Source organism: Chiloscyllium punctatum, chromosome 30 (assembly GCF_047496795.1).
Source record: "Chiloscyllium punctatum isolate Juve2018m chromosome 30, sChiPun1.3, whole genome shotgun sequence".
Lineage (NCBI taxonomy): Eukaryota > Metazoa > Chordata > Chondrichthyes > Orectolobiformes > Hemiscylliidae > Chiloscyllium > Chiloscyllium punctatum.
Genome location: NC_092768.1, coordinates 19,852,367 through 19,867,306, shown reverse-complemented (window position 1 = coordinate 19,867,306; position 14,940 = coordinate 19,852,367). Strand labels below are relative to the sequence as shown.

Below are 14,940 nucleotides of genomic sequence, written 5' to 3'. Positions count from 1 at the left end.
ACTAGGAGTGTCCCTCCCACAGCTCTCTCACTGTGTTCAGTATCACTTCCCTCCTGATGATAATCTCCCCAGGTTCCTCCACCCATTGCCCACCCTGATGTCCATCTCCCAGTGGAAGGTGTTTGTTTCCCCCACAGTAAAGATGGAAGGTGAATGAGCTGCTGTGTTATTGTTCCATGTTCCTTATTCTGTGTGTTGAACTCTCCATTCTCACTCTCTGGGGGATCCACACTGATGGCCCTCGCTCTGCTGCTGTTTCATGACCCGGAGAACTTTCCTCGGTTTGATCAGAGAGTCTCATTTTGTCCACCTGAGAGATCTGTTCGTTTTTCACTTTGCTGCTGCTTTCGGGTTTTGTCCCACCATCTGACCAGTCACACATCTTTCAGCATGGTATGTTTCTGTTCAGCTTGATCTTTCTCTCTTTTAATTCGTTATCCACTGTCGGTGGGTCTGCCCCACACTATGACAGAACCGATTATTTCTGTAATAAAGTTAGTGCTGTGCTCTCCCTCCATCTCTCTACCTCCTCCCTCTGTCATTGTTCCCAGTGAGAGCCAGGAGCCCATGGGGGAGACATGGAGAGACTGGGGGAATTGCTGGGGCCCACTTTGGGTTACCGACAGGATGTCCCGGTTTTGGGAGAAACTGCTGTCGTTCCACGTTGGGTGAGAGTTAGACAGAGCCAGTCCCACATTCGATCTGGAGAGTGATCGCTTTCCAATCGCTGCTGTTTCTGCCTGGGGATTTCCTATTCCATTTCATCACAGCCAGCAGTGACTGTGCTGCTGCTGCTGGTTATAAAGAGGTGTTAGTGAGGAGCAGCAGCAGTTATAGAGCAGGCAGCTCCCGCCCAGAGAGAGAGAGAGAGAGAGAGAGACAGAGACCCTCAGACAGAGCCTGAGTGGACCCGAGAGAGACTGAGCCCAGCGAGTTCCCTCTGCCCCCTGATAGCATGGACACTGAGGCCAAGTTCTTGGAGCTGGAGAATGGGGGGCTGCTGCCCATCAGGGAGTCAGGCTCCAACACAAGCTGTTTCTGGCGGGCTCTGTGTACACTCGCTGTCCTCGGCTTGTTGCTGCTATCGACCTTTCTCTTCCTGCTTCAGTTTGGAGTGCTCTCTCCAAACCAGGTGAGGATCTGCCTTGGGGAGGGTGTTCTTGGAGACTAGCGCTCGCCTTCCATTTGCCGCTTGCATTGCCCCCGGGGACAGGGACTTGTTTGGAAGCGGGCACTTCAAGCTGTTGAAGGGATTTCACTCTCAGTTCGTGCTGCAACTCTGCAGCGAAACAGCAAACTGGCCCCCAGCGCTTCAGCCAGGCCGGCCCTTTAACTGCAGTCTCTCCAACAGCGAGAGCGATTTTCCCCCAGGACCCTGCTCAGTGCCCAGCCTGAGCTGAGGGAACTGTTGGAACTGCTCCCTGTTCTATGGGAGCCGCCGGATAAAGGCGGCTCTCTCAGTCTGTGCTGCCGGCGCTACTAAAGGACAAGCAGAGTCTGGCAGCTGTCCCTCTGAGAGTGACGGGGGGCTGGGGGAGGGTCACTCAGCCAGTCTGTATGGGGTCAGCGTGTGTCTGTACACAGTGGGGATGGGGAATAGGCTGGCTGGGTCACTCCGGCTCTCCAGGGTATCCTGTCTGTCCTGGACAGTGTCCAACACAGGGACTCCAACCGAGTCAGTGTCTCCAATCGCCTGGATCACATTGTGTTTCTGTCCAACACCGGGTGGTCCCTAAAGCCCACCCAGCCGCAGCCCTGGGTTGGGCACTAACTCCTGTTCGGTGGAGCGGAATCTCGAGTCAATTTCACATCTTAACCCTTGTTCTTGTTGAATTCCTTCAGGGTTCGAGATCAAAGCTGGAAGTCTCCCATCCCTCACTGACAACAGCGGCTCAGACCAGCGGTAAGTGCTGTCAGGATCAGTGCTGTTTCTCGGACCCATCTCTCCCTCACCCTCTGGGACATTCCTCATTAATATTTTCATCAATATCTTTCCTAACATTGCTGCACCATTCTCCCTTTATCATTGTTGTCCTTGAGCGATTTGTCTGTTTTCCTGACTCCCTCTCAGCCTTTCCCACAAACTCTCTCAGATTGCAGCAATACTGGACTCGAGATGTTCTCTCGGAGTCTCCTCCCACACATGCTGCCAGACCTGCTGAGTTTCTCCAGCCTTTTCCATTTGGATCCCATACACTCTTTCCTCTCATGAGCCCACCTGTCTATCTGTCCCTCCTTCACCTCCCCCCCCCTCCCCCCACCCCTCTCTGTGTCTGTCAGTCTGTGCTCTGTGGGTGATCCAGCAGGGTCTGAGTTTTTGTCTTTTCCATTTCCAGGTTTGCCCCTTCTCATGAAGCAGGTGGGGAGTGACCCCCGGCCGAGAATCGCAGCTCACCTGACAGGTACACAACTGTTCTCAATGTGACAGCATCCTCTAGAGAATAGGCCCCAGCAGCTGGGAGGGTGCAGGGGTGGGTTGGGAAGGTGCTAACTCTCTATATCAATAATGCAATGTGGAGAGAGCATTGGAGGAGGAGAGTGGGAGATAACAGGGTCCTGGGCAAAGAGAAGGGTTTGTGGTGTGAATTGGTTCATCTGAACACAGAGACAGCTGCACAGGCATCAGAGATGAAATCCTCCTGTGACCGGCCTCTCTGTGGGTCAGGGTGACAAGGGAGCTTAGTTTCCAATTAAGATGCAGACCGTCCAGTTTCTTTCCCATGGTAAATCGTGGGATCTTACTGTGCACAAAGTGATGGCTCCATTTCCTGAAATTGCACAATTACGCCTTCAATAGCACCTCATTGGTTGTAAAGTGCTTTACCATATCCACAAGCCATGCCTGGTGCTACATCAATGTGGGTTAGTTATTTCTCTTTGTTTGATCCTCATGGTCTCTTCTCTATCTCTCCCACCTCTGACCCCTCAGCTTCCCCAACCAGCAAAGGAGGGACCGTGATTTGGCAAAATGAGAGTGATTCCACCTTCACCGAGGGCCTGGAGTTCAGGGACAACCATCTCATCATCAAGAGGCCTGGACAATACTTTGTCTACACCCAGGTGGTCTTCCACAGCATGGAGTGTCAGCCCCAGGCCGTCTACCTGAGCCACGAACTCTCCAAGCTGTCGCCAAGTTATCCCGAGGAATCCATTCTACTGAAAGCCACCAAATCCGCCTGTCACACTCACCAACGCAAGGAGCCCTGGTACAAAACCTCCTACCAGGGAGCCATCTTTGAGTTCCTGGAGGGAGATCAGATCTTCTCCAGGGTTAACGAGGAGACAACGGGATATGTAGACACGTCCGAAGGGAAGACTTTCTTTGGAATATTTGCTGTATAATTTTCCTGGGACATGCACATTGATTATCAATGACTGATCAAGAATTTCAAATTGAAATTCAGTGAAAACTGACAATGACACATTGTCTTCTTATTGTTAATTGTGCACAAACGAGATTAATTTCTCTTGCATTTTATTTCAAGAGTTTGCAACAACAGAAGGTGTCAGATGTGTGTGGCTTTGAGGATTGGGTGGTGCAGTGAAGTATCAGAGTAAATTTTCAATGTTGCAATTCCAGCTTTGTACAAAGCACAGAATGGCATTGGTCAGGGAATCTGTGCTTGTCTCCAGCTAACATCTAGGCTTGAGGGATTGAATGGCCTCCACCTGTCACGATAATGTCCCTGCTTCTAACATCCCTTTAACACTGGGCCCAGGTGGAGGTGCTTCACTGCTGTGTAACATTGATCCTGTTGGATGAGTGAATTCGATTGGAACAATGTGAAGAGAGTTGTTCAGAAATTGCATTCCAAATCTGCTGTTTCTGATTGACGTGAACACAAAGCCTCACAGATCGTATAATTTATTTCCTATTTAAATTGTGTTTTCTGTTGCTCACTTTATTTGAATTTGTCCTCCTCAGGTAGAAATTTGTTTGTCTATCCCTGGAGTGAAAATGAAATCCAGGATCCTGGGTCTGATATTCAGACTGATTATTCCCTGAGACCAGGTACTGGTCCTTGTGGAGTATGGTCTATTCCTCATTATTGATTTACATTCCAAAGGATCACTGCTATCTTTGTGAAAAATGAAGCAAGTTGATTGAGTTTGCTGTTGGGTGAGGAATGCCAAAGCACGTTCTCAGCTGGGCATTGGCTTTCTACCTCGAACAATGTGATTGGTCAAATCTTCACAGAATCTTCCCTCCCTTGAGTCCATATGGTCAGCACTGCAATTCAAATGGTGACAGAACATTCAGCAAACACCAGGATGTTGGCTCACTAAATGTTGGCCTGTTCCTGATCTGATGGGATTATATTGTGCTCCTACAGCTTCGTCCTAGTCAATGTTGGAGGGGATTCTTTGCTGCTCTGATCCAAGGGGAATGGTTGAGATTGTTCCTTCATGGCAATGTTACCTTCCCTTTGTACCTTGTACTCTCCATTTGTCACCCTTCAGACTGGGTAATGCACAGTAAGATCCCAGTAATAAATCTGATTGGCTCTGCACGCCGAGAGATTCTCTATCTCGACAGAGGGACCACTGAAATTTAATTGCAGCTCATCGACCAACTGAGTGTTTGTGTAAAACTGTAACATCTGTTCTATAGGTGTCCTTTAGTGACAATGATATTGTCAATGTTAAGATATTTCAGATTGATATAAGTTATTATTTAATTCTATTTATCAATGGTTGTATTTATATTATTTATATTAATATTTATGTCTGCAAACATAAAGAGGAATTAATAAAATTATTTGAACAGTGTCTAATGTTTCCTTCTGGCTGTTGTACATTGGTTTGGGTTTGGAGATGTTCCTGGACAGTGTTTAAATGAGAGGGTCCACTTTCTACTCTGTTCCAACTGACTGTTTGATTGATTATCACACTGGGAATTTGGGATAGACAGTTTAGAGCTGGGCAACTTTATGGGATTGCGAGATTGTAAATCTGAGATAACAAAACCAGATCTTGGTAATCTTGTCGGGAGAGGAGATTGGGAATCTGAGGGAGGGAGTCCAGAGCTTGAAAGAAGAAATTATAAAGAGAAAGTTATGTGACCTACCCATAAGCCTCCTGTCTCATTCAATGAGATGTGGATGACAAATTGAAAATACCTGAACAAATAAACTGGCTCATGTTTCTCCCACTTTCTGCACATAGGCATTTCTCCCCATCTCTGTCTGAAATGGCCATCCCCCTAATTCTGGGACTGTAGTTACACATCCTGTCCAACCTGGGTGGAACCACCTGCCTCTCAGCATCTCTCCTGATGAGCCATTAGAATTGGGTCTGTTTCAAAGAGATCACATTGTACACAGTTCAACTCCAATGTGCATCTCTCCAGTCTCCCACACATCACTGCAGGAACCAGAAGATTAAAGCAAGTGTGTGAGGATGGGATTTCAGACAGAGTGCAGTCGGTGCCTGACATGCCCTGCCAGGGGAGGTGACACAAGCAGATACGAAAGCAACAGTTTAGAGATATTTGAGCAGACACAAGAAACAGGCAGAAACTGAGGGATATAGGATTAGTTTATATGAGCATCATAACTGGCACAGAGATATTGAGCTGAAGAATGTGTTTCTGCTCTGTAATACTCTATGTCCCATGTTTGAAAAATGCCCAAATTGCTCGAAACAGTGACAGGAAGGTAACGTCTAAGTGTGGAAGGAAGAAGCAATACTTCCCTATCAGATCGGTTCTCGACAAAACACTGAGAAATATTCAGTTTGCAATCCAGTGTAACTAAACCATATCCACTGTATAACCAACAGGCTGGCAGTGTGGTTTTTTAGAAGATGATAAATTAGTGAATTTGTTGTAAAAGTACTCAGGCCAAGTGTAAGAACATTTTAAAAGTTAAAAGTATGTGGTATATTTCAGAAAGCAAAACACTTACTGCAAATCTCTGAGACACAACCACAGACATCCAGCGCTCAATGTCAGAACGGCTCACATGTTCACAAGAGAATAGACGTTTTTCAAAGGGAAACATTTAAACGTCCGACAGCACAGCCAATACTTAAATGCTTTCTATGTCTTGAAGGAGATGCAGTAAATCTGCAGCTCATGGATTAACTCTTGTTTGGGAGTTAACCCTTTATTTACCTTTGTTCTTTTCCAGGGAAGTGTTAAAACACTTTATATGCAACATAGAACATAGAACATAGAACATAGAACATAGAACATAGAACAATACAGCACAGAACAGGCCCTTCGGCCCACGATGTTGTGCCGAACTTCTAACCTAGATTAAGCACCCATCCATGTACCTATCCAAATGCCGTTTAAAGGTCGCCAATGATTCTGACTCTACCACTCCCATGGGCAGCGCATTCCATGCCCCAACCACTCTCTGGGTAAAGAACCCACCCCTGACATCTCCCCTATACCTTCCACCCTTCACCTTAAATTTATGTCCCCTTGTAACACTCTGTTGTACCCGGGGAAAAAGTTTCTGACTGTCTACTCTATCTATTCCTCTGATCATCTTATAAACCTCTATCAAGTCACCCCTCATCCTTCGCCGTTCCAAGGAGAAAAGGCCGAGAACTCTCAACCTATCCTCGTACGACCTGCTCTCCATTCCAGGCAACATCCTGGTAAATCTTCTCTGCACCCTCTCCAAAGCTTCCACATCTTTCCTAAAGTGAGGCGACCAGAACTGCACACAGTACTCCAACTGTGGCCTAACCAAAGTCCTGTGCAGCTGTAACATCACTTCACGACTCTTGAATTCAATCCCTCTGCTAATGAACGATAATACTCCATACGCCTTCTTACAAACTCTATCCACCTGAGTGGCAACCTTCAAAGATCTATGTACATAGACCCCAAGATCCCTCTGTTCCTCCACCTTACTAAGAACCCTACCATTAACCCTGTATTCCGCATTCTTATTTGTTCTTCCAAAATGGACAACCTCACACTTGGTAGGGTTGAACTCCATCTGCCACTCCTCAGCCCAGCTCTGCATCATATCTAAGTCCCTCTGCAGCTGATAACAGCCCTCCTCACTGTCCACAACTCCACCTATCATCGTATCATTTGCAAATTTACTGACCCACCCTTCGACTCCCTCATCTAAGTCATTAATAAAAATTACATACAGCAGAGGACCCAGAACTGAACCCTGCGGAACTCCACTTGTAACTGAGCTCCAGGCTGAATATTTACCATCTACCACCACTCTCTGCCTTCGACCGGTTAGCCAGTTTTCTATCCAATTGGCCAAATTTCCCTCTATCCCATGCCTCCTGACTTTCCGCATAAGCCTACCATGGGGAACCTTATCAAATGCCTTACTAAAATCCATGTACACTACATCCACTGCTCTACCCTCATCCACATGCTTGGTCACCTCCTCAAAGAATTCAATAAGACTTGTAAGGCAAGACCTACCCTTCACAAATCCGTGCTGGCTGTCCCTAATCAAGCAGTGTCTTTCCAGATACTCGTAAATCCTATCCCTCAGTACCCTTTCCATTACTTTGCCTACCACAGAAGTAAGACTAACTGGCCTGTAATTCCTGGGGTTATCCCTATTCCCTTTTTTGAACAGGGGCACAACATTCGCTACTCTCCAGTCCCCTGGTACCACCCCCGTTGCCAGTGAAGACGAGAAGATAATTGCCAAAGGTTCTGCAATTTCCTCTGTTGCTTCCCACATAATCCTAGGATATATCCCGTCAGGCCCGGGGGACTTGTCTATCCTCAAGTTGTTCAAAATGTCCAACACATCTTCCTTCCTAACAGGTATCTCTTCTGGCTTAACAGTCCGTTTCACACTCTCCTCTTCAACAATACGGTCCCTCTCGTTCGTAAATACTGAAGAGAAGTACTTGTTCAAGACCTCTCCTATCTCTTCCGACTCAATACACAGTCTCCCACTACTGTCCTTGATCGGACCTACCCTCGTTCTCATCATTCTCAGGTTTCTCACATACGCATTAAATGCCTTGGGGTTATCCTTGATCCTGTCCGCCAAGGATTTTTCATGCCCGCTCTTAGCTCTCCTAATCCCTTTCTTCAGGTCCCTTCTGGCTATCCTGTATCCCTCCACTGCTCTGTCTGAACCCTGTTTCCTCAACCTTATGTAAGCCTCCTTCTTCCTCATGTCATGCTCTCATCAAACTCGGCTGAAGCAGACATGAATTGAGTGGACCCTATGCAATGTGAAATATTTACACGTGATATTTAAAACAGGGGACCATGCCCACCATCTTTGTACTCCCAGGAAATCAAACGTTACTGTCCATGGACTCAGCCTGTGAGAATCTGACCGTCAGGCACAGCTTGTTTTCCTGACTGTTTCCATCGGTTCCCAGCCATCCCTGTAGATACACCATTCTCAGCTGAGCACAGCTCACACCAATAACACGCTTACCCCATTGTTTGGCCAAACACTTGCAGAAATTCAAGTTTCGCTACGAGCCAACAGGAATTGCCACCACGCTTGTTCAGGTTGAACCTGCTTTCACTGAGAGTGAGCGGCGAGTCCTGCTTTGGATCCAGACAAAGGCCCATTAGTGAATGGGAGGAGAAGGAGTTTATCAAGATGGAACCCAACACCTACTTCCCTGAGAATTGGAAAGCCCTACATCCCAACCCTGGTCAGATTGACCTTGATGAGTATGTATTTCCATTCACTGAACACCCCTTCCTGTATAACAGTATTCTGCAAGTGCCTTTCTAGAAATGGGGAAGTAAGTCACAAGCCGAGCCATCTTGGACAGGAATAATTTCTCATAATGGAGCAGTGTTACTCTGAGTTAGCCTGACACATTCTCAGATTGCATCTGTCTGAGGCAGAGTGGGTGATAGTTTCTCATTCACACACTATTCCCCATGACAGAACATGTTGATTTTGCCCCAGCCCTATATGCCTGAGCCCTTTATCATGCACAGCGATCAGTCTCAATCACATTGATGTGACACCAGTTGTGGATATAGCCCAGACCCTCCCACAAACCACCCATCCATCCATTGACTCCATCTACACTTCTCATCTCTGTGAAAAGGCAGCCGGTATCAAAGAGCCCTCCCATCCCAGTTATCATCACTCCCAACTTCTTCAGTCACGCCGCAGATTCAAAGGTGAAAGGTTAGTGCCAAAAGGGTCAAGGACAGCTTCTTTCCTGCTGTGAATAGACTGCTGATTGGACCTCTCATATGTACATTAGTTCGCTCAATGAGCTGGAAGGTTTGTTTTCAGATGTTTCATCACTAAGACTAGGCAACATCATCAGTGAGAGTATTCACACTTTTCATTGCACTCAGGTACATCTGACAAGAATTAATCAAATTAACCCAAATCAGCATTCTGTCTAATCCAGGTACAGTGCGCCAGGGACCTCCCCTTTACCCACTGCCCAATGTACTCCTTCCACTAATTCAGAGACACTGACTAAACTTTCTTTCCCTTTCACAAACCCCTTGCTGGCTCTTCCTCACTATCTGGAGTATTTCAGATACACAGTAGAACCACTTGAGTCATTGATTCCATCAGTGTCCCAATGACAGATGTCAGACTAACTCTCCAATATGTTCCCTTCTGGAATACAGGCAGGGCATATGCTGCTTTGCAGTCTGATGGAACACTTCCAGAATCTGGGGAATCCTGGAAAATTCACACCAACAAATCTCCTGCTGTATTAGTGCTGCTGTGAGGACCTTGTTGTGAAGTCCATTAGGAACTAGGAGTGTCCCTCCCACAGCTCTCTCACTGTGTTCAGTATCAGTTCCCTCCTGATGATAATCTCCCCAGGTTCCTCCACCCATTGCCCACCCTGATGTCCATCTCCCAGTGGAAGGTGTTTGTTTCCTCCACAGTAAAGATGGAAGGTGAATGAGCTGCTGTGTTATTGTTCCATGTTCCTTATTCTGTGTGTTGAATTCCCCATTCTCACTCTCTGGGGGATCCACACTGATGGCCCTCGCTCTGCTGCTGTTTCATGACCCGGAGAACTTTCCTCGGTTTGATCAGAGACTCTCATTTTGTCCACCTGAGAGATCTGTTCGATTTTCACTTTGCTGCTGCTTTCGGGTTTTGTCCCACCATCTGACCAGTCAGACATCTTTCTGCATGGTATGTTTCTGTTCAGCTTGATCGTTCTCTCATTTAATTCGTTATCCACTGTCGGTGGGTCTGCCCCACACTATGACAGAACCGATTATTTCTGTAATAAAGTTAGTGTTGTGCTCTCCCTCCATCTCTCTACCTCCTCCCTCTGCCATTGTTCCCAGTGAGAGCCAGGAGCCCATGGGGGAGACATGGAGAGACTGGGGGAATTGCTGGGACCCACTTTGGGTAACCGACAGGATGTCCCGGTTTTGGGAGAAACTGCTGTCGTTCCACGTTGGGTGAGAGTTAGACAGAGCCAGTCCCACATTCGATCTGGAGAGTGATCGCTTTCCAATCGCTGCTGTTTCTGCCTGGGGATTTCCCATTCCATTTCATCACAGCCAGCAGTGACTGTGCTGCTGCTGCTGGTTATAAAGAGGTTTTAGTGAGGAGCAGCAGCAGTTATAGAGCAGGCAGCTCCCTCCCTGAGAGAGAGAGAGAGAGACAGAGACAGAGACCCTCAGACAGAGCCTGAGTGGACCCGAGAGAGACTGAGCCCAGCGAGTTCCCTCTGCCCCCTGACAGCATGGACACTGAGGCCAAGTTCTTGGAGCTGGAGAATGGGGGGCTGCTGCCCATCAGGGAGTCAGGCTCCAACACAAGCTGTTTCTGGCGGGCTCTGTGTACACTCGCTGTCCTCGGCTTGTTGCTGCTATCGACCTTTCTCTTCCTGCTTCAGTTTGGAGTGTTCCCTCCAAACCAGGTGAGGATCTGCCTTGGGGAGGGTGTTCTTGGAGACTAGCGCTCGCCTTCCACTTGCCGCTTGCATTGCCCCGGGGACAGGGACTTGTTTGGAAGCGGGCACTTCAAGCTGTTGAAGGGATTTCACTCTCAGTTCGTGCTGCAACTCTGCAGTAAAACAGCAAACTGGCCCCCAGCGCTTCAGCCAGGCCGGCCCTTTAACTGCAGTCTCTCCAACAGCGAGAGCGATTTTCCCCCAGGACCCTGCTCAGTGCCCAGCCTGAGCTGAGGGAACTGTTGGAACTGCTCCCTGTTCTATGGGAGCCGCCGGATAAAGGCGGCTCTCTCAGTCTGTGCTGCCGGCGCTACTAAAGGACAAGCAGAGTCTGGCAGCTGTCCCTCTGAGAGTGACGGGGGGCTGGGGGGAGGGGGGTCACTCAGCCAGTCTGTATGGGGTCAGCGTGTGTCTGTACACAGTGGGGATGGGGAATAGGCTGGCTGGGTCACTCCGGCTCTCCAGGGTATCCTGTCTGTCCTGGACAGTGTCCAACACAGGGACTCCAACCGAGTCAGTGTCTCCAATCGCCTGGATCACATTGTGTTTCTGTCCAACACCGGGTGGTCCCTAAAGCCCACCCAGCCGCAGCCCTGGGTTGGGCACCAACTCCTGTTCGGTGGAGCGGAATCTCGAGTCAATTTCACATCTTAATCCTTGTTCTTGTTGAATTCCTTCAGGGTTCAAGATCAAAGCTGGAAGTCTCCCATCCCTCACTGACAACAGCGACTCAGACCAGCGGTAAGTGCTGTCAGGATCAGTGCTGTTTCTCGGACCCATCTCTCCCTCACCCTCTGGGACATTCCTCATTAATATTTTCATCAATATCTTTCCTAACATTGCTGCACCATTCTCCCTTTATCATTGTTGTCCTTGAGCGATTTGTCTGTTTTCCTGACTCCCTCTCAGTCTTTCCCACAAACTCTCTCAGATTGCAGCAATACTGGACTCGAGATGTTCTCTCGGAGTCTCCTCCCACACATGCTGCCAGACCTGCTGAGTTTCTCCAGCCTTTTCCATTTGGATCCCATACACTCTTTCCTCTCATGAGCCCACCTGTCTATCTGTCCCTCCTTCACCCCCCACCCCCAAGCCCTCTCTGTGTCTGTCAGTCTGTGCTCTGTGGGTGATCCAGCAGGGTCTGAGTTTTTGTCTTTCCCATTTCCAGGTTTGCCCCTTCTCATGAAGCAGGTGGGGAGTGACCCCCGGCCGAGAATCGCAGCTCACCTGACAGGTACACAACTGTTCTCAATGTGACAGCATCCTCTAGAGTATAGGCCCCAGCAGCTGGGAGGGTGCAGGGGTGGGTTGGGAAGGTGCTAACTCTCTTTATCAATAATGGAATGTGGAGAGAGCATTGGAGGAGGAGAGTGGGAGATAACAGGGTCCTGGGCAAAGAGAAGGGTTTGTGGTGTGAATTGGTTCATCTGAACACAGAGACAGCTGCACAGGCATCAGAGATGAAATCCTCCTGTGACCGGCCTCTCTGTGGGTCAGGGTGACAAGGGAGCTTAGTTTCCAATTTAAATGCAGACCGTCCAGTTTCTTTCCCATGGTAAATCGTGGGATCTTACTGTGCACAAAATGATGGCTCCATTTCCTGAAATTGCACAATTACGCCTTCAATAGCACCTCATTGGTTGTAAAGTGCTTTACCGTATCCACAAGCCATGCCTGGTGCTACATCAATGCGGGCTAGTTATTTCTCTTTGTTTGATCCTCATGGTGTCTTCTCTATCTCTCCCACCCCTGACCCCTCAGCTTCCCCAACCAGCAAAGGAGGGACCGTGATTTGGCAAAATGAGAGTGATTCCACCTTCACCGAGGGCCTGGAGTTCAGGGACAACCATCTCATCATCAAGAGGCCTGGACAGTACTTTGTCTACACCCAGGTGGTCTTCCACAGCATGGAGTGTCAGCCCCAGGCCGTCTACCTGAGCCACGAACTCTCCAAGCTGTCGCCAAGTTATCCCGAGGAATCCATTCTACTGAAAGCCACCAAATCCGCCTGTCACTCTCACCAACGCAAGGAGCCCTGGTACAAAACCTCCTACCAGGGAGCCATCTTTGAGTTCCTGGAGGGAGATCAGATCTTCTCCAGGGTTAACGAGGAGACAACGGGATATGTAGACACGTCCGAAGGGAAGACTTTCTTTGGAATATTTGCTGTATAATTTTCCTGGGACATGCACATTGATTATCAATGACTGATCAAGAATTTCAAATTGAAATTCAGTGAAAACTGACAATGACACATTGTCTTCTTATTGTTAATTATGCACAAACTAGATTAATTTCTCTTGCATTTTATTTCAAGAGTTTGCAACAACAGAAGGTGTCAGATGTGTGTGGCTTTGAGGATTGGGTGGTGCAGTGAAGTATCAGAGTAAATTTTCAGTGTTGCAATTCCAGCTTTGTACAAAGCACAGAATGGCATTGGTCAGGGAATCTGTGCTTGTCTCCAGCTAACATCTAGGTTTGATGGATTTACTGGCCTCCACCTGTCACTATAATGTCCCTGCTTCTAACATCCCTTTAACACTGGGCCCAGGTGGAGGTGCTTCACTGCTGTGTAACATTGATCCTGTTGGATGAGTGAATTCGATTGGAACAATGTGAAGAGAGTTGTTCAGAAATTGCATTCCAAATCTGCTGTTTCTGATTGACGTGAACACAAAGCCTCACAGATCGTATAATTTATTTCCTATTTCAATTGTGTTTTCTGTTGCTCACTTTATTTGAATTTGTCCTCCTCAGGTAGAAATTTGTTTGTCTATCCCTGGAGTGAAAAAGAAATCCAGGATCCTGGGTCTGATATTCAGACTGATTATTCCCTGAGACCAGGTACTGGTCCTTGTGGAGTATGGTCTATTCCTCATTATTGATTTACATTCCAAAGGATCACTGCTATCTTTGTGAAAAATGAAGCAAGTTGATTGAGTTCGCTGTTGGGTGAGGAATGCCAAAGCACGTTCTCAGCTGGGCATTGGCTTTCTACCTCGTCAATGTGATTGGTCAAATCTTCACAGAATCTTCCCTCCCTTGAGTCCATATGGTCAGCACTGCAATTCAAATGGTGACAGAACATTCAGCAAACACCAGGATGTTGGCTCACTAAATGTTGGCCTGTTCCTGATCTGATGGGATTATATTGTGCTCCTACAGCTTCGTCCTAGTCAATGTTGGAGGGGATTGTTTGCTGCTCTGATCCAAGGGGAATGGTTGAGATTGTTCCTTCATGGCAATGTTACGTTCCCTTTGTATCTTGTACTCTCCATTTGTCACCCTTCAGACTGGGTAATGCACAGTAAGATCCCAGTAATAAATCTGATTGGCTCTGCACGCCGAGAGATTCTCTATCACGAATGAGGGACCACTGAAATTTAATTGCAGCTCATCGACCAACTGAGTGTTTGTGTAAAAGTGTAACATCTGTTCTATAGGTGTCCTTTAGTGACAATGATATTGTCAATGTTAAGATATTTCAGATTGATATAAGTTATTATTTAATTCTATTTATCAATGGTTGTATTTATATTATTTATATTAATATTTATGTCTGCAAACATAAAGAGGAATTAATAAAATTATTTGAAGATTGTCTAATGTTTCCTTCTGGCTGTTGTACATTGGTTTGGGTTTGGAGATGTTCCTGGACAGTGTTTAAATGAGAGGGTCCACTTTCTACTCTGTTCCAACTGACTGTTTGATTGATTATCACACTGGGAATTTGGGATAGACAGTTTAGAGCTGGGCAACTTTATGGGATTGCGAGATTATAAATCTGAGATAACTAAACCAGATCTTGGTAATCTTGTCGGGAGAGGAGATTGGGAATCTGAGGGAGGGAGTCCAGAGCTTGAAAGAAGAAATTATAAAGAGAAAGTCATGTGACCTACCCATAAGCCTCCTGTCTCTTTCAATGAGATGTGGATGACAAATTGAAAATACTTGAACAAATAAACTGGCTAATGTTTCTCCCACTTTCTGCACATAGGCATTTCTCCCCATCTCTGTCTGAAATGGCCATCCCCCTAATTCTGGGACTGTAGTTACACATCCTGTCCAACCTGG

At 47.2% G+C, this 14,940-nt stretch overlaps 2 protein-coding genes across 2 annotated transcripts; both read left to right on the top strand.

Moving 5' to 3' along the window:
- The first annotated feature begins 756 nt into the window (after window positions 1-756).
- On the top strand, window positions 757-4,684 carry LOC140454998 (tumor necrosis factor-like). The gene is made up of 4 exons (XM_072549674.1): window positions 757-1,132; window positions 1,843-1,903; window positions 2,337-2,402; window positions 2,930-4,684. Exons 1-4 carry the CDS (start codon window positions 956-958, stop codon window positions 3,340-3,342), a joined length of 717 nt encoding a protein of 238 aa, XP_072405775.1. The 5' UTR covers window positions 757-955; the 3' UTR covers window positions 3,343-4,684.
- Window positions 4,685-10,656: 5,972 nt separating this feature from the next.
- LOC140455101 (tumor necrosis factor-like) lies at window positions 10,657-14,418 on the top strand. Its single transcript, XM_072549764.1, has 4 exons — window positions 10,657-10,833; window positions 11,547-11,607; window positions 12,035-12,100; window positions 12,628-14,418. Exons 1-4 carry the CDS (start codon window positions 10,657-10,659, stop codon window positions 13,038-13,040), a joined length of 717 nt encoding a protein of 238 aa, XP_072405865.1. The 3' UTR covers window positions 13,041-14,418.
- The last annotated feature ends 522 nt before the right edge of the window (window positions 14,419-14,940 follow it).

What these genes read in the sequence shown, in the direction of transcription:
- LOC140454998 (XM_072549674.1), top strand. Translation starts at nt 956, where the DNA reads ATGGACACTGAGGCCAAGTTCTTGGAGCTGGAGAATGGGGGGCTGCTG. An exon ending in GAGTGCTCTCTCCAAACCAG is followed by an intron (nt 1,133 to 1,842) that starts GTGAGGATCTGC and finishes GAATTCCTTCAG; the next exon opens with GGTTCGAGATCAAAGCTGGA. An exon ending in AATCGCAGCTCACCTGACAG is followed by an intron (nt 2,403 to 2,929) that starts GTACACAACTGT and finishes CTGACCCCTCAG; the next exon opens with CTTCCCCAACCAGCAAAGGA.
- LOC140455101 (XM_072549764.1), top strand. Translation starts at nt 10,657, where the DNA reads ATGGACACTGAGGCCAAGTTCTTGGAGCTGGAGAATGGGGGGCTGCTG. An exon ending in GAGTGTTCCCTCCAAACCAG is followed by an intron (nt 10,834 to 11,546) that starts GTGAGGATCTGC and finishes GAATTCCTTCAG; the next exon opens with GGTTCAAGATCAAAGCTGGA. An exon ending in AATCGCAGCTCACCTGACAG is followed by an intron (nt 12,101 to 12,627) that starts GTACACAACTGT and finishes CTGACCCCTCAG; the next exon opens with CTTCCCCAACCAGCAAAGGA.